Below are 25567 nucleotides of genomic sequence, written 5' to 3'. Positions count from 1 at the left end.
TTTTCACACTACATGTTCACTGAAAGCTGACCAAATCCGACCCGAGCCCGAATACAATTTATAGCTACATTTTTGACCAAACCTGGCCCGACCTGTCGGGTACTGTCAGGCTCGGATCACCACACTCTAGTGTGTGTATGTGTCCCCTATTGGGGCATATCTGAATTTCTGTCTTTGAGAGATATTATTTTGTAATATAACTGAATTTTCTATCCATACATATAAATTTTAAATATATTAAAATCATAAGGCATCTTTGAGTAAACTGCGAGTATCATTTAAGTAGGCTATGTCGTGGCCAGCCGAGTGTCCTCTTTTTTGGAAATCAAAATATGGTCACCCTAATTTAGGGCATTGGGCATGTGCATACCAGTGCAAACAGAAAGCAGATTGTCTACTCTGTGGTTGGTTGCTCAGCTACAGAAAATACTACAAGGGAAGAACAGCAATGGGGAAAAACAAGATCAGAGATTTCTTTGCTTTGAGCGACAGCAAGGTGGTACTCCTGCTGACAGTAAAACATGAGTGTAAAACGGTCAAGGTGGCAGTAAACAGATTTAGAGTTTCTGCAGAGTAGATACGGTAAGACTTAATTAATTGGGAAACAAATGTTGGTGTCATTGTTACAGTTTCCACTCATCCAGACTAAAACTCAATCCTGGAATTTTTAAAGTAAAGTTATGGGGTCAGTAGCGTTTTCAAAGGTCTCCTTTTTAGGTTTTTGAATACACCAGATTAATGTGTATGCTAGGCATTAACATAGCAAAAGTTATGCATTTTAAAACAAAAGCATTTAGTTTGGATGTAGCCTTAAGGCCCTGACACACCAGGCTGTCGGTCAATGTTGGGTCACAGGGAGTGTCTGTCACCCTTGTCTTTTTAATTGTGTTCCGCACCATTGGCTCTAGTTGGCTTTTTTTCAGCCAATTCTGCATGTTGAATCTGCTTCAGAGACATTGTAGCTCAGACATCTGGAGGGAGCTTAGAGCAGAGCTGCTGCTTCTTTGCACAGAAAGGAGCAAGTTGAGGTGGTTCAGGCCTCTAATCAGGATGCCTCCTGGGCGCCACCTGTTGAGAGTTTTTTTTGGGCACGTTCAACTGGTAGGTGGCCCCCGGGTTAACTGGAACTATGCTGGAGGGATAATATATTTCATCTGGCCTAGGAATGCCTTGGGGTCCCCCAGTAAGAGCTGGAACAAGTTGCTGGGGAGAGGGACTTCTGGAATACCTTTCTTAGCCTGCTGGCCCCATGACCTCGCCCCAGATAAACAGAAAAAAACAATGTTTATGGATAGTTTCCTGAACTGATAACTGTAACTTTCTGTTGATCTCTGTTACAGTCCAGAGATCTAGAGGTCAAACTCTGGCCCACAAACTCATCAACAGCTTGTCTGTTTAAGTTTATCTTGGTACCTTTCTTCATTTTAACTCTACTTAAAACACATTTTTATAAACTTACATTTCTGTATAAAGTGGTGTCTCTGTGCCCAGTCTCTGTTAACTCTTTTGATTAATTTGGGTCAACTTTATGGATCAAACATCTCTGTGTTGTCCCACACCTTTTGTTTTATTGCTCTAGCACACAGCAGCAGCCTTTTTTAAACCAACACTTTTCTACTGAAGTTGTTCCCTCTTCTTTCTGTTCACGTCTTTAGCGCCGTCTCGTACTCTGATGCAAAGTGCCTGTCCTGTTTACACTCTATCCATAAACACGCATAAATACAGACATCACACAGCATAATAGAAACACGGAGTTCTACAGTCTGCCCTTCTCATACTGCCTTTCCACCTACAAACAGTTTGTGGGCTCTTCTGCTTCTGCTTACCAGCTCCAGTAATTAGCAGCATATGTTAACATTGTGCCACTATGGATTCTTTTCAAAATGCAATCAGGATACAGCAAGCTATCATAATTATGCATGTTGTGATCAAATGTAGTCTTTAAAGCAACAGCACTTATTTTTTAACTAGAGTTGTTGGGTTATGATACCAGTATTGGAAATGCTGCCAATATGACCTAAAATGCTCGATCAGGTATCTACAAGTATGCTAGTCTGAGCACCAATCAAATACCACATAATTTATTCATAAACTTCAGTCTGTACATTTATATGATTGTATATATGAATACACACACACACACATAAAATCAGTTCTTCTTTGTTGCTTTAAAATAGTAGCCTACACAGCAAGTTGCACCGTACAGCCACTGGCAAATGTTGTTTTAGAGCGCCGAGAAAGAATTGATTTCCAGTAAATAGTGTGATGTTAGCCATCAGCAAAGCGTCAGCAACACTGGCAGTCTTGTGCACAGTTAAAAAGGCAATGTGTACCATATGCCAGGCTTTAGTTTTAGGATTAGTAGCATACAGCTGTTTATTTTTTAACACAACTGTTATCAGTTCTGTAGTTGGTATCGGTCAATAGTTCAAATATTGGAATCAGCATCAGGAAGGGAAAAATAGTATTGGTGCATCCCTAATAACAAAAAGCTCACTGCTGGTTTGTCTAGAGAGTCTGTGTTTGCCAAGGACAAAGGATAGTGGGCTGACAATTTATGGACGAAACCAAAACTGTGTTGTTGTTTTTTTTTACAATAAAAACTGGATATAGTGTAAACAATTATGCTGAATATAACTTGTCTAAAAGGCAAAGACCTCTTTGCTCAGCTGAGATCTGGTATTTAACCTTCGACAGCTGAAACTGGATGGTATGTTAATCTAGAAGAAGAGAAGAGGATCAGTCCAATGTGCTGTCTAAACAATACAGAAAATGAGTTCCATTTTGTTTTTTATTGTCCTTTTCAACGGCGTGACAGTTAGATAAAAATACATATCAGTTGTGTTTCCTTTTTGTTCCTTTTCCATATGCTTTGTATATGCATGATTTGAGGACGTATGTAAAATAATGGTGTCATGTAAACCCATGAGGAATGGGCTAAATGTTTGGCAAGATACAGAAATAATGAATGAATGAATGAATATATTAAAAGATAGCTCAATGATTATTAAAATTCATCACTCATCACCAAGAAACAAGAATACATACATACATACATACAGCAGTATGCTTCCTAACGGTAATTCCTCTCTGAGTTGTCACCATAATTGACTAGCACAGGATAGAGTTAAAAAACTCCTTAGTGTTACTCTGGTCTCCAGCTAATAATTGTGGCCAGATCCTGTCCTGCAGTGGCAGTTCTTACCTTCCTTCTCCTGTCATAGTCCATGTTCACGGATGAACTGTATAGAGCACCACTGAGTGCTGGTTAAGCTTGGCTTGACTTGGTTTGATTTGGCATGGCGTCTACCATTATTGCAAATAGCTGCAGAATCATCATTAAATGTTGACACAGAATTCTTCCTGACTGATGACGAAACCCATGTGAAGTTACCACATCTTGTTTTGAGGTGTTTGGGTGTGCTTCGACCTGACTCCAGAGATAGACCATAGCACAATTGGGCCACTTAAAACTGGTCAATGAAACACAAATCAACACAGCATGGTTTGACTACCCTAAGTGTGAAACCCCCTGCAGGCTGGGCTCACTGTTCACAATATGTCTGAACATTTTTTTGGATTCAAAAGCAGATAGAAAGTCAGATAGGCTTTGTAAATATTGTAGTTACTACAATGCTTTTTTTCCTGCAAATAGTAAAGTATACATATGTTACTTAAAATTATGCCTACTTCATCTCATGTAATTTTTGACCTATTGCTTGGCTTTAGTTCAAATGTACACTAATATATCCGCCCTACAGCTCAAAACAATATTAATATCAAAATATGTATTTATTATAAAACTAGAGCCTAAAAGCTTTTAAATATGAAGTTGTCATGCAAAATTTTCACCCAGACATCTTTTTACAACAAAATTCTGTTCAGTTAAGGTAATATATGATGGTGAGGATTAAAATGTTTTTTTCCATAATAACATTACAGAGTATGTAAAAATAAACAGTTTTATCTCTAATATTTGGAAATACATTAAAATTTGAACTACTGGCCCGTGGTTGTATGCCTCTGCACACCAGTCAAGTTCCTCTTACAGTTTACATCCATAGCCCCTTTTCCACCGCAGGAGCTTTTATCATTTATCCGGGATTTTGAAAAACCTTGGCGTGTTTCCACCAAAATTACCCAGGGAAAAACTCTCCCTCAACCCCAAACCTTCCCTGAAAACAGTACCTAGTAGGGGGGTAGGACTCTTCTGATTCCCTGGAATTCTTGAGGGGCGGGGCACTTCCGCAGTTCTGTGTCAGTGTGGCCCCAAACTTTATTTCATTTCTACAAGCTAGACTATGTTGGTGTTTTTATTAAGGATGGGTACCGAAACCCGGTACTAAATTATCCCCGGGGCTAAATTATAAAAGACCGTAGAATTGAAAAGCGCCAACAGTATCAGTTCTCCTCTGCTCTCTGTGCCAGCGCTGAATTCCTCCACATACACACACATCCACACATCCTCTCACACGCGCCTACACAATGCGGTAACCGGTGAACAGCCGAGAAGCCCTGGTGGAAACGAAGTGAAGATAATTCGAAAATTACACGAACTGACAGCAGCTACACTCGTTACTATAAACGAAATTAAACCTTAGGAAGTAAGAAGCCAATAATTTATCAATATATGTGTTTGTGTGTGTAATCATCTATGTCATCAGCCTGATTTGAATAAATGTCCCGGAACTTTGAGGTGCGGTGGAAACGCAAACCACATATATTACCAGGAATTCTTTTACCGAGGTAAATAAATTCCTGGAAATAAAATTTCCTGGAAATGTTGGTGGGAAAGGGGCTCATGTCTGTGAAAATATGGATGCCTCACACACACCCTCCCTTCGACAGCACAGAGGATCTATACAATCAACACAGTTTCAAGGTAGGTGATCAAGATGAGTGTCACCAATTCAGTATCTTCATTCATTTTCCGTAGCCGCTTATCCTGTTGAGGATTGTGGGGGGGCTGGAGCACAGCTGTCTGGTCGGGGTGGTCTCTGTGGCGGCGCTCCCTGTGGCTGTGGGCTGTAGCGCCTCTCAGTGTGGATGGCTCCCCATAGGTGGTTCTTTCCTCACCTGGTTCCTCAGTGCCCAGCCATGTTATTGACTATACTGACTGTGTGTGTGTGTGTTTATATATGGGGGTGGGAGGGGCGGGTTTTCAATATGTATGTATTATTTTTGTTTTTATTCTGTGAAGCACTTTGTGCTGCATTTTTAATGTATGAAAAGTGCTATACAAATAAAGTTTGATTAATTGATTGATTGATTGACATTGGGCAAGAGGCAGGGTGCACCCTGGACAGGTTGCCATACTATCACAGGGCTGACACATTCACACCTACGGCCAATTTAGAGTCACCAATAAACCTAATCTGCATGTCTTTGGACTGTGCGAGGAAGCTGGAGTACCCGGAGAAAACCCATGCTGACACGGGAAAACATGCAAACTCTGCACAGAAGGGCTCCCCCACCAACCCTCGTGCTGTGAGGTGACAGTGCTAACCACTGCATCACTGTGCCACCTCAAAATTCAGTATCTGACCAACTATTTCCTCTACTCCTGAGATTTGACTTTGAGTAAGGGCCAGAAAAGTGTTATAGCAGAATATTATGATGTCACAGTGAAGTTGACCTTTGACCTTTTGCATATAAAATGTCATCATTTCTTTATTTTAGCCTGTTAGACATTTGTGTGAAGTTTTGTCATAATTAGCATATGAATTCTTGAGTTATGGCCAAAATTTTCTGAGGTCACACTGACCTTGACTTTTGACCTTCAACCACAAAATTCTTATCAGTTTATTCTTCAGTCCACTTGGATGTTTGTGTAAAATTCATAGAAATCCCCTTTCTTGTTATTCTTGAGGTAACTTGTACAGCAGAATGAGACAGATGCAAAGTCACACAGCAAAGTCACCTTGACCTTTGACCACCAAAATCCAATCAGTTAATTCTTGAGCCCAGGTTAACATTTGTGCCAAATTTAAAGAAATTCCCTCTAGGCATTCTTGAGATATCACATTCACAAAAATAAGACAGATAAGGTCACATAGACTTGACCTTTGGCTACCAAAATCTTCTCAGTTCCTTATTTAGTCCAAGTGAATGTTTGTGCCAAATTTGAAGAAATTCCTTCAAGTTGTTCTTAAGATATTGCCTTCACAAAAATGAGATGGATGCAAGGTAGCAGCAAACTTTTCCTTTGACCCTTGACCCTTGACCAACACATCTAATCAGTTCATCCTCGAGTCCCAGTCAACCTTTGTGCCAAATTTGAAGATAATCTCTCAAGGCGTTCTTGCGATACTGCATTCACAAGAATGAGACAGACAAGTTCACAGTGACCTTGACCTTTGACCGCCAAAATCTTCTCAGTTCACCATTGAGTCCAAGTGGACATTTGTGCCAAATTTGAAGAAATTCTATTGAGGCATTCCTGAAATATCACAGACGGACGGACAATCCGAAAACATAATGCCTCCAGCTACAGCTAATGCCAGCACGGAGGCTTAAAAAATTTTCAGCATGGTCCTAGTGCATGCAGTTTGTCCCTTTTTTTAATGTAACATTAGTTTTTAGAGTGTAAAAAGTGGAGGGGTCCAATACTACCTTCGGAAAAAGTGCAGGGGACATGTCTCCCTACCTTCCCCATAAATGACACCCTTGGTGGTTCCCAATCCCTGGGTCATCGACTGCCACTGAACATACAAACATTTCCTACCAGGCAACAATGTTTAATTCTGCAAGATACGCCTGAGTAATAACTATATGATGGATGTACTTTACTTGTACTTGGTGCAGTCTGTTGTAACATTCCATCATATCTCAACAATAATCTAATTTTTAGGGAAAGAAGATTATCGGTATGCTGGCAGCCAGTCCAAGGCCAAGGTTTATTTGTTCAGGTTTGTTTACTGTAAATCTTGCCTGCTCTCACCATGATCATCTTTGTTTAGTATGGGTGCTATTAAACAAAAAAATGACCATCCTTCATTCCTGAGTATGCTGGTGTTTGGTGGCAGCAGGCTGACCACATGTCAAAAGCAGTTTCATATGGAGTGACCTGTATGTATTAAGGCCATAGTATGCTTAAATGAATTTGATCATGCACAGTGTTGCCCAAATGTGACTGCAGTCAAAGTGTTTCTACCTGTTCTGAATGGCCACATGTAAAGGTGGAGCAAAGAACCTGCTGTCATAGAGAGGGGCCAGACAAATGAGGATATCAGAGCTTTCAGACAATCTCTCCTCAGTGTTGCACTCTGTTATTAACATGAAATGTGTAAAAGAGATCTTGAGAGAATTCTGATCCTATAAAAATCCTGCCTTCTTTCTCACTTCCACATATCTTAACAGTCACAAGCCCCTTTTATGCCTATTCAAGGCAGGAATATTGCACCACTTTGCTGCCTCACTGTGCTGTATGTAAAGAATGACTGCAGAATGGGAACAGCGTAACAGCGCTGCAAAAATGTCTATGTAAAATAAACAGCCAGCAGGATGGGATCATGGGCGGCACAGATTTGACATTTTGATGACATTTTTATGACATATTATGCATGCGACCCACTGTGGGAGATTTGAAAGTAGCTGTTAGCAGTTAGTGCCTAACTCAGAGAAGAAGAACAGCAGCCAAAAATGTCCGCAAACTGGGAAGAGAGTGAGGAAGAGCTCCTAATCATAAAGTGCTGCCGATGAGTTTGTTTTATGTCACACTAGAGGCCAACACTGTTGTCTTACATTTCACACCCGTCTCGCCTCTTTTGATTCCACAGTGGAATCAATCTGACCTCAAACACAGCTGTAAGACCTAAAATATATTTAGATAGCTTCTCCGCGATTTCTCTTAAACAATTGACCTCAATGATTTCTTCATCTAAATCATCAACGTGTCTCTTAGACCCCATCCCAACTAGGCTACTTAAGGAGGTCTTACCTTTAGTTAACACTCACATATTAGACATGATCAATATATCTTTATTAACAGGCTATGTACCACAGTTCTTTAAGGGAGCTGTAATTAAACCTCTTCTAAAAAAGCCCACCCTGGATCCAGAGGTGTTAGCCAACTATAGACCAATATCTAATCTTCCCTTTCTGTCAAAGATCCTTGAGAAAGTAGTCGCAGACCAGCTGTGTGATTTTCTCCATGATAATAATTTATTTGAGGAATTTTAGTCAGGATTTAAAGTGCATCATAGCACTGAGACAGCACTAGTTAAAATTGCAAATGACCTTCCAATTCTATTCACTCTATATATGCTTCCCTTAGGTAACATCATTAGAAATCACTCTGTAAATTTCCATTGTTATGCGAATGATGCAACATTGTATTTATCGATAAAGCCAGAAGAACCTGATCAATTAACTAAACTTTAAAAATGCCTTAAAGACATAAAACCCTGGATCAGCACCAATTTCCTGATGTTAATTTCAGACAAAACTGAAGTTATTGTTCTTGGCTCCAAACAACTCAGAGACTCTTTATCTGATGACATAGTTTCTCTAGATGGCATTGCTCTGGCCTCTAGCACTACCGTAAGAAACCTCGGAGTAATATTTGATCAAGATTTGTCTTTTAATTCTCATTTAAAGCAAACCTCACGGACTGCATTTTTTCATCTGCGTAATATTGTGAAAATTAGGCCTATCCTGACCCGAAAAGATGCAGAAAAATTGGTCCACGCTTTTGTTACCTCTAGGCTGGATTACTGTAACTCCCTATTATCAGGTAGCTCTAATAAGTCCTTAAAAACTCTCCAGCTAATTCAGAATGCAGCAGCACGTGTACTAACAAGAACTAAAAAACGAGATCATATTTCTCCTGTTTTAGCTTCTCTGCACTGGCTCCCTGTAAAATCCAGAATTGAATTTAAAATTCTTCTCCTAACTTACAAAGCTTTAAATGGTCAGGCTCCGTCACATCTTAGAGAGCTCACAGTGCCATATTTATCCCACTAGAACACTGTGCTCTGAGAATGCAGGGTTACTCATGGTCCCTAAAGTCTCCAAAAGTAGATCAGGAGCCAGAGCCTTCAGCTATCAGGCTCCTCTCCTGTGGAATCATCTTCCTGTTGCGGTCCAGGAGGCAGACACCGTCTCCACATTTAAGACTAGACTTAAGACTTTCCTCTTTGATAAAGCTTATAGTTAGGGCTGGCTCAGGCTTGCCCTGTACCAGCCCCTAGTTAGGCTGATTTAGGCCTAGTCTGCTGGGAGACCTCCTATAATACACCGGGCACCTTCTCTCCTTCTCTCTCTCTCCTTTGCTAACACTCATGTCTTGTTACTGCATCTCACTAACTCAGCTGTACATACAGTTGCTCTTCCTGAGGTTTCTACCATTTTTTTCCCTGTTAAAGGGTTTTTTTGGGGGAGTTTTTCCTTATCCACTGTGAGGGTCCTAAGGATAGAGGGATGTTATATGCTGTAAAGTCCTCTGAGGCAAATTGTTATTTGTGATACTGGGCTTTATAAATGAAATTGATTGATGTTATCTAAAATACACACTGGAGCAGCATGACTTAGCTTCCAGAAACTGTTAGATGATCCAACAAAGTTATTTTGAAATCTTTACACCCTCTTCCCTCTCACGCCAGTTATCATATAAACTGATCACTCTCTCTACCTTCCCTCATTCAAAATGTGTCACTGTAAAGAAACCCCCCTGTGTTTGATACTGGATAATAAGCACACACAACCTGTGTTTGACCCATTCATAGCAGACAGGTCAGCCGTTCTTGTTACTGTTCACCTGAGACATAAGTCTGCCTCTGTAGCTCCATTCATATTAAAAATGGTTGTTGCAGTGTTTAAACATCTCAGTGCTGTTGCTGGGGCCTTGGTGACCCATTTAGACTGACAGCCAACACTGTAATGTTTATCCCACATTACATTTCACCCAAGTGCTTAGATGACCAAGAACCAGATGTGGAAACAATGTGCACACACACACACACACACAAAAAAAAACAAAACATGCACATGTCATTTCCAAATATTATTTGGTTAAAAGAAGAATGTGCAGTGAGAATAAACACAACTCACAGACTTCAGAACAGCATACAGGGTTTTCTAGAGACATAGTAGCTACTGGTGATATGATAAGATGCAGCAGCCCATCTCCCATTTCCAGGTCATCAAATACTGACTTTTTGTCAGCCCTGCTGCATCTTATAGTGACACACGGGGCAGCCTTTAGGTTCTCTATGTGATGCACAGCTGAAACACATTGTTTTTTTTTGTTTTTTTTTTCTTTTATTTATTTAAAAGGGACAATGTACAGCTCAAACATAAATGTCACCATTTGATGCACCGTACCTGATTATAGCTTCAAGCTAATTTGCGTCTGTAGCACATTGTGAAATGGTCACAGTTAGGTTTGGGGAACAAAACAACTTGGTTATGTTTAGAAAAAAGTTCATGTTTTGGATTAAAATAAGTACATTTGTTACACAATATGATGTTCATATGTTGTGTGACTGACGCCAGTGTGCAACGACCATACCTAAATGGCCCATCCACCTCCCCTTGTTTCCACCCTACACAGATTTTCTTAATATTACATCTGTCTGTCACACTGGAGTTAGTCAAAAGCCTAGTGCATCTCACAACTGAAGGACGCCTTTGGCATCGATTTCTCATGGGGGCATGACAAAAGCCCTATTTCCACCAAACACCTTTGGTTTTGGAAACAAAAGTAACCCTTCAGACGTGGTACCTAGACCCTAGGTCCATTTAACGTTCCCGCTGCGAACAGTACTCTTAAAAGTGGGCAGGGTTGTTGTCACTCACTGCTCCGTCCAGCACTCTCTGGAGTGGCCTACATGTTCAGAACAAAATAGAACAGGCTGCAGTGGGGAGTCTCTCTCCATGGGATATTTGAAAGTCCTTCTCAAGCAAGCACAGGGGCTTAGTGTTGCTGTAGCCCACAGGAACAATGCTTTTTCTTGAGTGTAGATTATACGCACAATACAGTCCAAATTAAAATATATATTTAACTTGAAGATCCACCCATTACTAAAAGTGTATGTAATCCAAGAGAGACAATAAAAACTAATGGAATGGTCAAAGTTCTCATTTTGAAAATTAAGGTGTGCTGATTGATTCACGTCGTCAAATCATGCATTAAGTAACATTACAAGTAAACATTACTGGCAGTCAGCCCAGTGAATTAAGTTATTTTTTTCTCATACTACAGCTCCTGCTAGAGGCAGCAAAACATCCTTTCATTTTGTAGTCATAGTTTACTAAAGCCCTGTTTCCACCAAGCAGTACGGCATGATTCAGTTCAGTTTGGTATGTTTTTTTTCCATTTCCACTGTGAAAAGTTGTGGTTTACTTTAGGCAAATGTATAATATTTTTTAAGTGATGATTTTGTAATTCTTTCTATTTACATTTGAATTATCATCTCCTTTTAATGTTGATCTTTTAATTTTATCCTGAAATTGAAGCGCCTTGTAAAGCTTGTTTTAATATGAGTAATATGAATGATTCAGTGGTCATTCTTCTGACGTTTAATAATCATGATTGAGATGATGATGGTTTACAGGTGCATGTGATAAATAAGTGCCATGGGCACTATAGATAGCCACGGCAGTGTGTAAAGGTTTCATGTAATAACAGCTGCTCTTGTGCTGTTGGAGATCACTGATGCAAAACAATCAGTGAAATAGCATTTTTCTTCTGGTGGAAACGAGATTTGTGCCCTCCTTGACTGAGATTTATAAAAGAGAATCAGGCTTTATGTTCAGCTTTATAAGTCTGATGAAAGAGTTTTTGTGCCCTTGTGTTGAGTTTTATGCACCTGGTCCCAAGACTTTTGTCATCACTCAATAACATCTGCATGTATCAAAGACTGCATCTGGAAATGTAAAAAATACATAGCCTGGGTCTTTCTGGGGCTCTGGCTGTCTGTTGTGGTTCAGCTCTGTGTATATCAACACAATAGCACCCTGAAGCCCTCCTGAAGTTGTTTCACACTCCTTTGAATGCTTGTCACCAGCCAGCAATTAGCTGCAGCTTAAAACAAAGCCACCACTGTTGCAGCTGGGATGACTGGGCACCAGCACTGATGGAAGAGGGTTGGCTATGAAATCCTCTGATGAGGCAGATGAAAAGATAATGTTTAAAGTACTGCAGGTGAAATTTGGGAAGAAAAAAACAAGCACATACTGTAATTCATAAAACCAAAATATCAGGCTTCTGTTGGGAGGGAGGGGCAGTACATAATACACAGGTTATAATACACTCAAAAAGATAGGTAACTTTATTAATCCCTGCGGTGGGATCAGGGAGTGTATCTAAAGTTTTCATCCCATAAACCAATCCAGCTGCCTTTTGCATTGCCTTGCAAGTATTTTGATAACTGATACACCTTTAACATGTATTTTTTCACATACAATGTAAAACATGCACTGGTTCAGATTTCTTAACTGTGAGGATTTGCTGGTTTTCTTATGCCTAATTTTCAATGCACAGTACAGTCAACTTCACTTACTATTGGTATCAATTCTTTTTCTGTGTTTTGTTTTTGTTTTCCATTAGGTGGGATTCTCAGCTGATTGCCATGGCGACACCACATGAAACTACTGTGACATCATCTTTAAGCAACAGCCACTGAATCTTTCATCAACAACCAAACAGAGGAATGTCTGCACCCATCTAAAATTAGCTTAAAAATGGCCGATTTGTGTAGGATGTCCCATGTTGCAAAAGTGGCCATTCTCTCACTCAGTACGTTTACATTATATTTGACAAAAACAATGTATTGTGTTAGTCCGACTAAAACCAGACTTCTAAAAAACATGATGTAAACATGTTAGTATGACTAAAATCGTACTAAATGGAATTTCTCAAAGTTGGACTAAGATAACTCAGATAATGTGATTGGGAGTCAAACTACTCCTGCATGTATACAGTCAATCAGACCCAAACTGGCCTAGGCACTGCGCATGCTCCACATTTTCCCCCGCAGGCTTTGACCCGGAAGTCGAGTAGCATTAAAAGTATTGCAGAAGAAGAGACAAAAAAGAGAAAGTAAAGCATGCAGCAAGTACAAAATTTACAGAGCCGTAAAGTTGTCCACCATGGTATCAGTTTGATGCTATCTAACAGGAGCTGTTTGTCAATTGTTTGGTCTGTGAGGTAATAGGTCAACCACAGCTCTGCTTAACTGTGCATGTAAACATACTGACTGATTCAGTCAGTGGTCTGCATTTTTTTTGACTTCTCCTTCTGGTATTAGCTCAGCTGGTTTGGATCCTCAACCAAGTTAGTACCACAAATGTACCGGGTACTTTTTAGTGCTTTGTGGCTAGAAAAGTGCCTTACAAATAAACTGTATTATTGTTATTATCATTATTACTACTACTGTCCAAACATGGAAAACCCAAAACCAGCGAGTTGAGGAAAGCTGTGCTGTACCATGCGGTGGAAATGCGACATTAGTTGACCTTGATAATAAATTTGAGTTTTGGACTCTTGTTTGGAAAAAATGAGCTATTTGACTATGTCAACTTGGGCTTTAGGAGATTGTGACAGCCGATAACTAAATTCTGAGATTTTATAGACCACAGTTAATAAATTAACTGAAAAATCTGAAGAATAATCAGCATATTCATTGATAATGAAAATAATTGTTAGTTGCAAAACTTGCTGTGTTACAAGCCAACTGAAACCCCCCAAATAGTTCCTACATGTAACCAGGGGTGTGATGTAACAAAGTAATAATACTTTGTTACAGTAATTAAGTATTTTTGGGAGTATCTGTATTTTACTTGAGTTTTTATATACCTGTCAACTTTCACTTTTGCTCCACCACATTTCCTAAATGAAGGGACTGATGGAAAAATGAATGAAAAATTTGTTACCAGCATTTATTTGTACTTTTACTTTCAAAACGTAAGTACAATTTGTATAATAAAATTACTTTTAATACTTAAGTACAGTAAACAACTGTGATACTTTAAGACTTTTACTTAATTAATATTCTAATAGGTGACTTTAACTACGACCAAAGCAAAACATTCTCACATTTCAACCTCATCACATATCGACGTTTGGTCATGGGCTTTCCATGTTGACATATGATGTACAAGGTTCTCCACTTGTGCCTGCTTTCACATCTTTAGCCAACACAGGCACATAGATGGGTTTAGGTAACAAACGCACATGGTTGAGTTTAGGAAAAAAAGAACACGGTTTGGCTTTACAGTCTTACGGGAAGCAACCACTGGCCTCCCGGGTGAAAGTCGGTAGTTGTTGGACCCATCCATCACCCCTCCCGCCAGCGCATCTTGGACTTAACTCCCTACCTTAGCTTATTTTGCTGTCTGGCCGTGTTTCCCCCTGACGCTGCCAGGGACTGTTACAAAATAACTGCAACCAGCTGTGTATCATGTCAACGTGAAAGGACAGCTTTTTTAGTCAGTGTCTGACGCTGGAAATCACCACCTAAGTGCTGGTATTTCACGACTTTGGAGAGATCGGGTTGACGTGAGTCATTTTCTCATAAGAAATGTGTACAAGTCTTATGAGAGTATACAACTTTTACTCAAGTTTGGCTTTCATGTACTTCATCCACCACTGTATGAAACTAGGGGAGAGCCGCCTTGAATGTAACACGTCAAGGTTGTAACATCCATGTTTTCTCTTGATTGGTCAATGCAGTCATGACGTCATCACGTCAGCATGTGACGAGTACCGTAATACACGTGCCCAGGAAATTTCAAGTCTTCTCATCCATGCTGCAGGGAGATATCCGCGGAGAAGCTGGTTTTCCACAAAGTAAGTAAAAATTCACTCCCACAGTATTTTTTGACTACATATTTTTTATTTAATGTTACAGAGCTAAAATCCACTTGGGTGTCTGTCTGTATGTATATGTTCGTCACTAGTTTGCATCATTTGACCATGTTATGATTGTTAGGTCCGTTCTGTAAACAACGCCAAATGAACAGTGCACCAAGCGGCCCAGTTGTAACACATGTTACATTTGAGACGACGGCAGAAATTTGCAAGCGCAGCTCAAATAATTCTGCACTTTGTTTGCTTTTTTGTTTGTTTTACAGAATGTCCCCACAAAGGACCAGAAAAAGGGGCTTGATATCAGCTGATGTGCTAAAGGCAACATCAGATGAGGTGTTAAAAGGGGGGCTGTCTGTGCAAAGAGTGGCCAAAGACTATAAAATGTGTATGGGGGAAATGTTCTGTTGTGTTGGTTTTGTTGTGTAAGTTGTAGGCTGATTTTTACTTTGTTCTGTGCCTTATAGCCTAGCAAATGTTTTAATGTGAACACATTTTTTTAATCTTTAATCTTTTTAATCTGACTCTTTCCCCTTGACTGCTGTAACACTGGAATTTCTCAATTGTGGGATCAATAAAGGTGTATCTTATCTTATCTTATCTTATCTTATCTTATCTTTTAATATTTCTGGATGCTGTTTGTGCACTTTGTTGTGTGTGTGTCTTTACGCCACCGAGGTCAGTTTTACCTTTAAATTGGTAGCCTATTGTTGCAGTTTTACCTTTTAAAAAATGCACTAGATGCTGAACTGCACATATTATGATGTTCTTTGCACTGAGGTAGGCCTAGTCCTACCTTGAAATGTAATAGGCTAACCTATTTGGTTCTGTCTGTAGGCAAATGTTATTGTAGCCTATTTTGGGTGCACCTTGAATGCACTCATTTATGCAGCTGACATTTTAAGTCAAGAGTTTTTGCAATAAAACTTTAAAATACAAATAGACTGTTTTTCTATAGCATAGACTGTAAAAAATAAGTGATTTGGGGTGTTGCTACATATTTGACCCTGCAGGGGTCAGTGCAGGTATGAATGGGACTTGTCCAAAACTCATGCGCCATATTTGCCAATATTCTGGGCTCAGTCAGCTGTCATTCAATTATATTCTAAATCAAATTAGGGGTGTATAACATTTTTCCAACTCCATCAGTCAAAGTCGCTAACTTTGTAGGCATAATCAATGCATTTTCCTATCAAGGAATTCATACAATCGCTCCAACTGGTACATCCGTTAAGTTTTAGTAATATACAATATTTTTGATACATTCTTATCACATTCTTGGTATGAAAGAAATGTTAAACAGTTGCCTGAATGAAATATAATTGATTTGACCTGAAAACGATGAGTTTAATGCTACTTTTTAGCAGTGTTACAATTGTAACTCCTGCTGTTACAATTAAGACTCAAACGCACTTCAGTTGTAACATCGGACAGAGTCTGCTTTCAGTTTTATTACTCAAGACCTGTTTTATCAATTGAAAAACTTTAAGTGGTTTATGATAGCAGACGTGTTGGTGCTTTGCCTGAAAATATTACATATGTAGGTAAAACGATGTCTGAGTAATAGAGTGAAAAGTGAAAAACGTTACAATTGTGGCAGCTCTCCTCTACTCACAACAAGGTCTGGGAATTATTTTTAGTAACCAGGTAATGATTTCTGGGAAAAGGGGAGTACCCTACAAGCTGAGTACCTTCTAGTTCAATTATATCTGAGAGAAGGCAGACATGTCCATGGCCGATATCTTCAACACTCACACTTAAACAACCCAAACTGAACCCCATAACCCGGCCGTGGCTCAGAGGTAGAACCACAATCGGAAGATCAGCGGTTCGATCCCCGGCTCCTCCAGTGTGAATGTCAAAGTATCCTTGAGCAAGATATTGAACCCCAAATTGCTCCTGATGGCTGTTCCATCAGTGTGTGAGTGTGTTAAAAACTGAGCAGCAGGTGGCACCTTGTATGGTAGCCTCGGCCACCAGTGTATGAATGTGTGTGTGTGAATGGATGAATGCGACTCGTAGCGTTTAAAACAATTCTTTGTTCCTTATACACCTAGTTACTCACTAAGAAGCTCCGGTCAAACCCTATTTATGGTCCCGTTTGTATCTAAGGAAGTTGGTAAAAAAGCCTTCATGGTTCGGGCTCCTTCTGATTGGAATAAGTTACCCTTAAATATTGGTTCTCTATCATCATTTAGTTTATTCAACAATGTCTTGTTTTCGCATCTTAAGGCAAATTGCCAATGTTTTTTGTAATGATGTCACTGTTCCTTGTTATTCCTTTTATCTGTAGATTGATCTTTTTTTTGATTGTGTCTAGTTTAAGGTTGTAAATTACGTCCTTTTTGTATGTATGTTGTTGTTGTTGTTGTTGTTGTCTCTGTTTTGTTATCTAGGTCTCTGTTTGTTCCTTTGTTGTTTGTTTTGTAAAGGTAACAGGAAACCTGTTCCACATTATTGTACATTGTATTGTTCATTTTCCCACTTGTAAGTGTTTGGGACCCCCTCGAAAACGAGATGATACATCTCAAGGGGTTTATCCTAAGAAATAAATTTCAATATATAGTGTAAAAAGTGCTTTGAGTGGTTGGATGACTAGAAAGGCGCTCTACAAATGCAGGTCCATAAATAGCACTACAGGTAAGAGAAAAATATGTTAAAGGTTAAAGGTTAAAATAAATAAGTTTTGATTTAAGGGTGAACTGTCCCTTTAATGTTGGTCTAAAGTAAAGTTTTCACCTCTCATCTGAGAATTAAATTCATTGCTCTGTAAACTGAGGGAAAACCTAGAGCCCTGAACACGTCCCTCACATTTCTACAAACTCCAGATTAATGGAGTGGCCTCTGGCTAACTCCTCTGGTGTGTCCAGTGCTGCTATGCATTGCTTCACTTCACAGCTAGACAGAGAAGGGGAAACACGGAGCAGAGGTAAAACCAGGGTGTAATACAGTAGATGGTGTGGGCAATTAAATTTGGGGGGAAGCTTGTACTGTGTGTACCATGCCACAGTTAACCATGTCTCCTTATGTTTGTGAGTTACATCAGTGCCTGGCCTGTAGCTAAATAACAAAGCCATTAATTCATACAGTACATAAACCACAGACAGGTTCCGCCCTGCTGTGGCAGATGTATTTATTAAGCTGCATCTCATTTGATTGGTGGGGCATCTGATTACAACAGCATGCATGCAGTATTTCCCCTAACTAAGAATGAGACTGTGCATTAATCACTCTCACCTGCTGTTTTATGTCTGCTTTCAAAAATGGTTTCAGGAAAGGAGCATATTAGCAACACTCAAAAACTAAACTGGTGGGGGTAGTTTGCATATATTATTACAGGAAAACTGCACTTGTTATAGACCCTTTTACTGCTGGTAAACAGTATGATGGTTTTTGGTAGGCGGGGCTTAGTTGGAGGCAAAACATTTCTCCACAGACATTAGCTAGCACTAACTAGCATGTTCTGTTGGATTGTTTTAGACAATGGAGCACAATGATATGAGTCTCTCTGAATAGGGAATTGGAATGTACCGTGTGGCTATCCAGAACGCCGCACTCTCAGAGTGGCAGAGCACACTCTGGGCACTCTGTCTGGGGAGATGGAGCAATAGAGCCCTGAGCAGAGTGAATGTGTGATTAACTTAAGAGTTCATTAATTCAAGTAGAAATAGAACGCTCCATTTCTTTGACCAACAGGGCTCTCATTTTAGTGTAGAGCGTCAGACTGAATTTACAAACGCACCACATCAGGTTACTCACTCTCCTGGACCGCGAGTGTTACTTGACTAAGTAAACACTGACCAACGGGACCAGACTGGCCAACCCGTATGCTCTCACTCAGTGGATGGATGACTGACAGGATTGCTAAAGGTGGTAAGGCCGGCTTTGTGGTTGATAACTGTACCAATCTTTCAAAGGAGGACGACCCTTGAACAGTTTCCTCTGTTTTGTTTTGTTATCTCACATTATCAAATAAGCTAAAAAGTTTGTGTAACAAAGAATTCCAACATTCCTCTTAATACTTCCTCAATTTCTGATTAGGTGGACATGATAACCCTTAATACACCTAAGATTATTCATCCCTATAACAGCAAATACTTTTCCCTTAACCTGATATGAAGTGTGAGCTGCAAATAAGAGCATTTTTTAGGGGTTGAGGACAAATGTTAACAGATTGCAATGTGCAGAGATGAGCTGTGATGGCGTAGCATCAATATGACTGTGAAGTGGTGCTTTTGACATCAGAATTTAAAGTTGAAAGGTGTTTTTACTCACTCTACCAAAACATTTAATTAACTTGTTGATCTGAAAAATGCCTCAGCAGTGTTCCTTTTCATAGTCATCGTCTCAAACGTGCCCCATATTAGCTTAACAGTTGTGAGTGGCCCATCAGATCCCAGGTTGCTGAAAATCTATCCAAAGCAGAGGATGGGGACCAGATGCATTGCAAGAGCAAATAAGACATGGCCTCGCAGATTCGTCTGGTTCCAAGGTTGTGCAAAAAATGCATCTGGCTAACCTGAGTTTCTTTTTGAAAGTTGTGTATCTTGCTAAGCAAGCAATATCTATGACATTGACAAAAATGCAGCTGGATGGATAATCTCCCCTTTAGTCATTTTCAAAGGGGAGGCTTTTCACACATGCTTCCAATAACAAATTGGTTTCAAGTTTCAATTATAGTAATAATAATAACCCTTCCATTTTCATTGCTTTAAGGGTCATTCTGACTGATGACAATATAAATTCTGTGATATGGTGATACAATGAAACCCCCATGTTTTCTGGGATGGTTATCGTATAGTGCTGCTACCATGAAAATCTCATACCATTGCAACCCTAGTCATCCAGCAAAAGAGTTGAACCTGGCTCAACTTTTGCTGTAATGTGTTGTAGTCGCCATACAGAGAGGCGTTCAGACACATGTGCAGGTGCATAAAGAAACGTTCAGGAACGCCAACCACCGTTTGCAGCAACGTGTGTAAACACCACCTGACAATAGAAAACTGTATTAAAATATATAAAAGCACAGAGAAAGAGACATAAAAATAACCTCATGACATCTCATAGAAATTTAACATAACGTCATTCAGAAAGATGCTGCACTGCTTTTGATATATCCCTGCACACTCAAAACTTTGCCACACTATAACCATCCCCACTGAAAACCACTACATCATTCAGTACGTTTACATGCACAGTTAAGCTGAACTACTGTTATAGCTCAACTAGTCCATTTTATTTGACTGCTGTCCTTGTCCCAATATACAAGCACAGGAGGGAAATCGTTTTATTGATCGAAGTATGTCTGACTCGGCAACAATAGGTGGCAATATGCCCCCTTTCAGCTTATTGGACCTTTTTCTGGCTGATCTACAGTATTAGGTCAAAGACTAAACAGTCGATAAACAAGTTAGCTACGGTTAGATAGTGGTAAACTGGTACCATGGTGGACAACTTTGCAGCTCTGTGCATTTTGTACGTCCAAAAATGCACGGCTTCAGATATTCATTTCGCCTTGTTGTTACCGACTTCTTCTTCTGTTAGACTGATTATTTGACTTCTGGGTCAAAGCCTGGGGTGGAAACTGTGGCGCATGCGCAGAGCATCTAGGCCAGTTTGGGTCTGTTTGTATACATGCAGGCGTAATTCAGCTCCCAATAACATTATCTGGGTGTGTTGGTCCGACTTTGAGAAATTCAATTTAGTATGATTTTAGCCAGACTAATATGTTAACATGTATCTTAAAAGTCTGGTTTTAGTCAGATTATCACAACAAAATGGCATTTCTCTGATGTCACTAAAATGCACTGATTGAAGAGGGGGGTTGTGAGCCTGAGGTATACTTGAAATAAACTTGTTTTTACGTGTGTCTGTATCTAGAGGTAAAAGTGTTTACAGCTGTAGGCAGAGTGAAAGCCTGCCACTATAGGGATGTGCGTACATTTCAAACTCTCCCCTTAAAAGCATTTGTGATATTGCAATAAGATGTATTGGGTATAAGTAAAAAAAAAAAAAAAAAAAACCTGTAGGTTTATAAATGGGGCCAAACTTTTTTTGGTAGCAGATGTGTCAGTTGACACTGAGGCCACTTCCACACTAAAATGAAAACTACCTCCGTAAATATAATTAGCACTTTGAGATTATTTTATAATGTAAAGTGTGTTACAAATAAAATGTATTATCGTTGTTATTATTGTTATTATTATTATTATAAGCATTTTAGCACTGTTTTAGAAATGATTATCGTCCACACTAAAACACGCCTGAAAACACATAGCATGTGATCGTTTACATACGTCATGCGTGCACTGGTGTAGACAGGAAGCAGATTGTCAACAATTTGTTGCTTAGTTGTAGAAAATACTGTGGAGATTGCAAGAACTCAGACCAGAGATTTCTTGCTTGGTCCAACAACAAGATGAAAAACCTGGAAATGAGTTAGCATGTTAGCACTCCTGGTTTTTTTGAATGTGTAGATTATCTTGCTGAAGAAAATGTGTAAGTATCATAAACTTGTGTTTGCCACAGAGTTTATTACCTGCAATAATTCAAAATCTAATGGAAAAATCCCAAAGGCTTTTGACGAGGGGACTAGGGCGATGCTAACTTCTATGCTAGCCTACAGAAAAACATGATCCCTGGAGCACTTTATAAAGCAGTCAAGGTGGACGAAAACAGATTGAGACTCGCTGCAAAGCAAATACGGCTACAAATTAGAGCCATACCAAGAGCATTATCCATCACTGGAGGAAGCCATGGCAATAGGAAAGGAGTACCACACAATAAGGATAGAATCACAAAAGGTATGTAGACCTAGCTATAATGCTTTGGCTTGATATATCATGACCGATAAGAGCCAACTGACCCTTGGCTATGGCCCGCCCCCCTTAGTTACTGTTGCTAAGTCCGATAAACTTTCGGTTTCGGAGCTAGACTGGCATGGTGCTCCCACTGTCGCTAACTGCACTCCCTGGAGAAATACTCTCAAATTTTTGGAAAAACAAAAATGCGATTTCAGACAGAAGCAGGCAGAAGGGTCTACAATATGCATTTGAAGGATATATTCAGGATGTCAGACTGACACAGCAACAAAATCAAGGTAAAAAAATAAAGATTGAAGCTAAAGCCTACAGATCACAGAGTAAAAGTGAACCACCACCACATCACTCCTGACTGCCACAGAAGACAATGAATATAAAGGGAAACTTTGCTGATGTTGAACCAGTTGTGTGGCATCGCAGTGTATGCAGATGAACAGTGTTTATCTTCACCCCCGTGCCGCTCCCAGCACCCAGACTGGCAGCTGGACTGTTGGGGGGCTGCAGAAGAAGTCAAACAACATTCATCTGCGCCCAATGCGTTGACACACAGCTGGTTGAACATCAGCAAAGTTTTCCTGCTTCCCTTCACTGGTTCCTGCACAGGAGGGTCGGCCTTTTTTTCACTGTAATAATCATTAAAACGCAAAAGCAGCATGTGTGTACATTCAGCAGGCTATATCTTCAGTAGCTAGCTAGCTAACGCTACACTTTTCAGGGTCTGGTTGTGGTTTTGGAACAGGGAAGAAACGTGTATCTTTTTCCAACCGCTCCAGGTAACGAGTATCATTAATACACAACGTGCCCCAGGCACAACATTTAGCTCCAAATCCACAAAACCAGCTTGAAAATGAAGGAAATCTTAAACGACTGCACTAGAGTGGATGGAGCACAGCTATGTTGTTGTCGAACCCTGGTCTGAGCTGGCCCGATGCTACGTTATGATTGGCCAGTCTATGTCCGGGGGCGGGACTTAGCGAAGGGTCAATTGGGATGCAAACATGGGTGTCTATGACATTGTTTTTAAAAGTCTCCATTTCCACCCTTCCAGACTAAAACCCCAGAGTTTTGAAACTAAAACAGCGTTTTTGTTTTTTTCTTGTTAGCTAAATGAACAATGATAGGCAGCTGGGCTGCTATTTCAATAAACTCAGCAGAGTTTTGTTCAGTGTAATCACAGAGATGGTAGAGCTCTCCGTAATGCTGGGCAGTTTGTCTTTCCAACATGTTCTTTGTACTGGAAAACAATTAATTCACTAGTTGTTTCCACTCACAGAGTCCCGTATGTGATTGTTGATGACATCATCTTTGTGTGTCAGAACCCTAACATTTTTTGAGAGTGTATTTTATACCATCCAGGCATGCAGTCATTTCAACTAATTTCACTACACAATGACATGTAGGGACTCTAAACAATATAAGAAGGCAAGATGTCTGTTGATATGGATGACCTCAACTCAAGAATGTTAAATCCTATTTTTTATCTAAAGTAATGAAAGCCAATGGCGACCTGAAAGACAGGAAAACCACCTTTAAAACACCCGCACTGTATGACATTTCTCATTCTAAAGAATTGAGATATAGAGATTTGCATGTTAGTAAATTTCACATTTATCACAATGGAAATAAATCTAGATACTGGCATGGGTGATTTTCATACATTCACACATGTGAAAACATTTTCTAAAGCACATATGAAATTTATTAATAACAATGTTCCCAATATTCGAAAACATCCCTTGACCGTATTGCCTATCCTTTAGACCAGGGGTCAGCAACCTTTATGAACAAAGAGCCATGTTTGACCCAAAATAATATTAAAAAAGTCTGCCTGGAGCCAAAAAACATATTTGAGCCTTATAATGAAGATAATGCAGCATATATAGCCTAAATTATCCCATCATCATTACTAATAGGTCTAAATCAGCCTCCATTCATATGTTTTTGGCTCCTCTGCAGTAGCTATTCATTATTATTTGGTACTTCCACTTTGCAGCGTTGGCAGTGAAGGCAAATGAATTTGTCCACACACTACTAAATTTTGTAATTTGTCTCCAAGACTTGCTTTTTTTTAGAATTTGGAATCCATAGCTAGTTAGGGGGGCTCAAGACTGGCCACTGCTATTAAGGTTTGGCACAATTTAGAGGAAAGGGCGCCAGGCCATAGACATACATTTGGAAAGGTGATAATCATTAAGTCCTCTGCGCCCCACCTCCATGCCCCTTTCACTTCATACCAAATGGTGAGTCCCAAAAGCCCGAGCTGAAAACAGGAAATCTCCACAGCTCTCATCCCCCGCAGGGCGAGTAAATGAATTAGCATGACTGACAAAGACGCGAGATTACCTCAAGCTATGCATTCACTTAACATGACAACAACACAGTGGCCTTTTGAGTGTAACACAGGCACCTTTTCTATGAAGACGTGGTGCTGCAGGGAGCACGTCAACAAGCTGAAAGGGGACAAAGAGGGTTTAGGCGATCACATACTCTTTTAGGGGGAGAGACACCCCCCCTCCTCCTCCCCCCCCACCACCCCCCTCTCCTGAAACCCACCACCAACATCTGCAACACTGAGATTAAATGTGAAAGAACTAAGCCAATACTATTAAACATTACAGCAAAACCTTCTTAAATAAGTTAAATGTTTTAGAGACATAAATTACGCGAGCAGCCTTTATTAACATTATGTGTGACTGGGACGATGAGGGTATCTGACGCAGTTAGGAGGGATGGAGTCTTCGTGAAAAACAATCATGAGCATGTTTCTGTAAATGGGATGTGAGATCTCCACACAGGACAATGGATTCAACAAAGTGTGAACTTTTAACTTAAACTACGACAAGAAAAAAATTAATCAGGAGAAAAGGCTCCATCTACCATCTCGGCGCGTAAAGGAAACACGGGAATGCCAAAAGCCCTCTTCCAAATTTCACGGCTGAGTATATAGAAAGGTGATGCAGAATGTGGAGTAATTTGTCCACAAATCAATTTCAGTGGACTACATGTTGAGCAGTGCCTCACTTCTCACTTTAATCCGACTGTGTCTTGGAGCAGTGTTCAGTATGAAAGAGACTTACCGTCACATCTCAGACCTGGAAACATGAAAAGCATCCAGAGCAAACTCTTGAGGAGGGAGTTCATAGCGTCACTTTTCAGATAGCAAAAATAATGCCGAGGATAATTTTATCCAGTTTAGGAGCTGGGTGTCTTCTGTTGGAACTTTTCGTCTTCTTGTTGTTGTTTTCTTGTTGGTAATTCTTCTTTTTCTTCTTCTTCAGCAGCCGGGCCCGGGGAGAATAAAGCGCACTGTCCAGGTGGCGGAGGAGTGAAACATGAAGGAGCAGGGTAGACGCGTGTTTAAAGAGGGAAACAGAACCGAGTTCACCCCGTGCAGTCCGACAGAGACGTCGAGAGCCGCGCAGGTCCTTCGGGGCTGTTGATCCCAAACTAGCTTCTCTGTCCTCGCGCTGAAAGCAAGCGAGCCTGGGGAACTGGAGCTGACGCACGCGCGCATTTACACGCATACGGTAACGTTTTGTAGAGGGCCCCATCTAGAGACGGAACCAAGGTAGCTTTACAGCCAGCCCACTGCAAAACTCTGTGTCACACTAATATTTCCATCACTTATATTCTCCTATGTTGAAATGAGGCCAGTTTTAAGCATAACTTAAGTCTAAACTGTATTATATTTATCCTACTATTAGGGTTTGTTTTCATACTCACTACAACAGGCATTGAACTGGAGACAGTATAAAGTGTTAGATTAATTAATTTGCCATGTAGGGGAGACTGGGGTTAGCTGTCATATTTTTTACTCTTGCATGAATTGCTCATCATCAAAACATCTTTCAGCAGTCACTCCTACATTAAAAGAAAGAAAGCTTATATGCCGTGCCTCAAATAGGCATCCCTTTTTCTTTTTTTCTTTTTTTTTTCA

The 25567-nt window shown here is 40.0% G+C and overlaps 1 protein-coding gene across 2 annotated transcripts in view; it reads right to left on the bottom strand.

Annotated features, from left to right (window-relative positions):
* ror2 (receptor tyrosine kinase-like orphan receptor 2) overlaps positions 1–25183 on the bottom strand; it is a 92366-nt gene extending 67183 nt beyond the window's left edge. For both annotated transcript variants that reach the window (XM_033647657.2, XM_033647659.2), the window contains exon 1: positions 24708–25183. In XM_033647657.2, coding sequence (XP_033503548.2) covers positions 24708–24771 — 64 coding nt within the window. In that variant the 5' untranslated portion in view covers positions 24772–25183. The remainder of the gene's footprint in view (positions 1–24707) is intronic.
* Positions 25184–25567: the final 384 nt, after the last annotated feature.

Source organism: Epinephelus lanceolatus, chromosome 19 (genome assembly GCF_041903045.1).
Source record: "Epinephelus lanceolatus isolate andai-2023 chromosome 19, ASM4190304v1, whole genome shotgun sequence".
Classification (NCBI taxonomy): domain Eukaryota; kingdom Metazoa; phylum Chordata; class Actinopteri; order Perciformes; family Serranidae; genus Epinephelus; species Epinephelus lanceolatus.
This window is presented reverse-complemented; position numbering and strand designations above follow the sequence as displayed.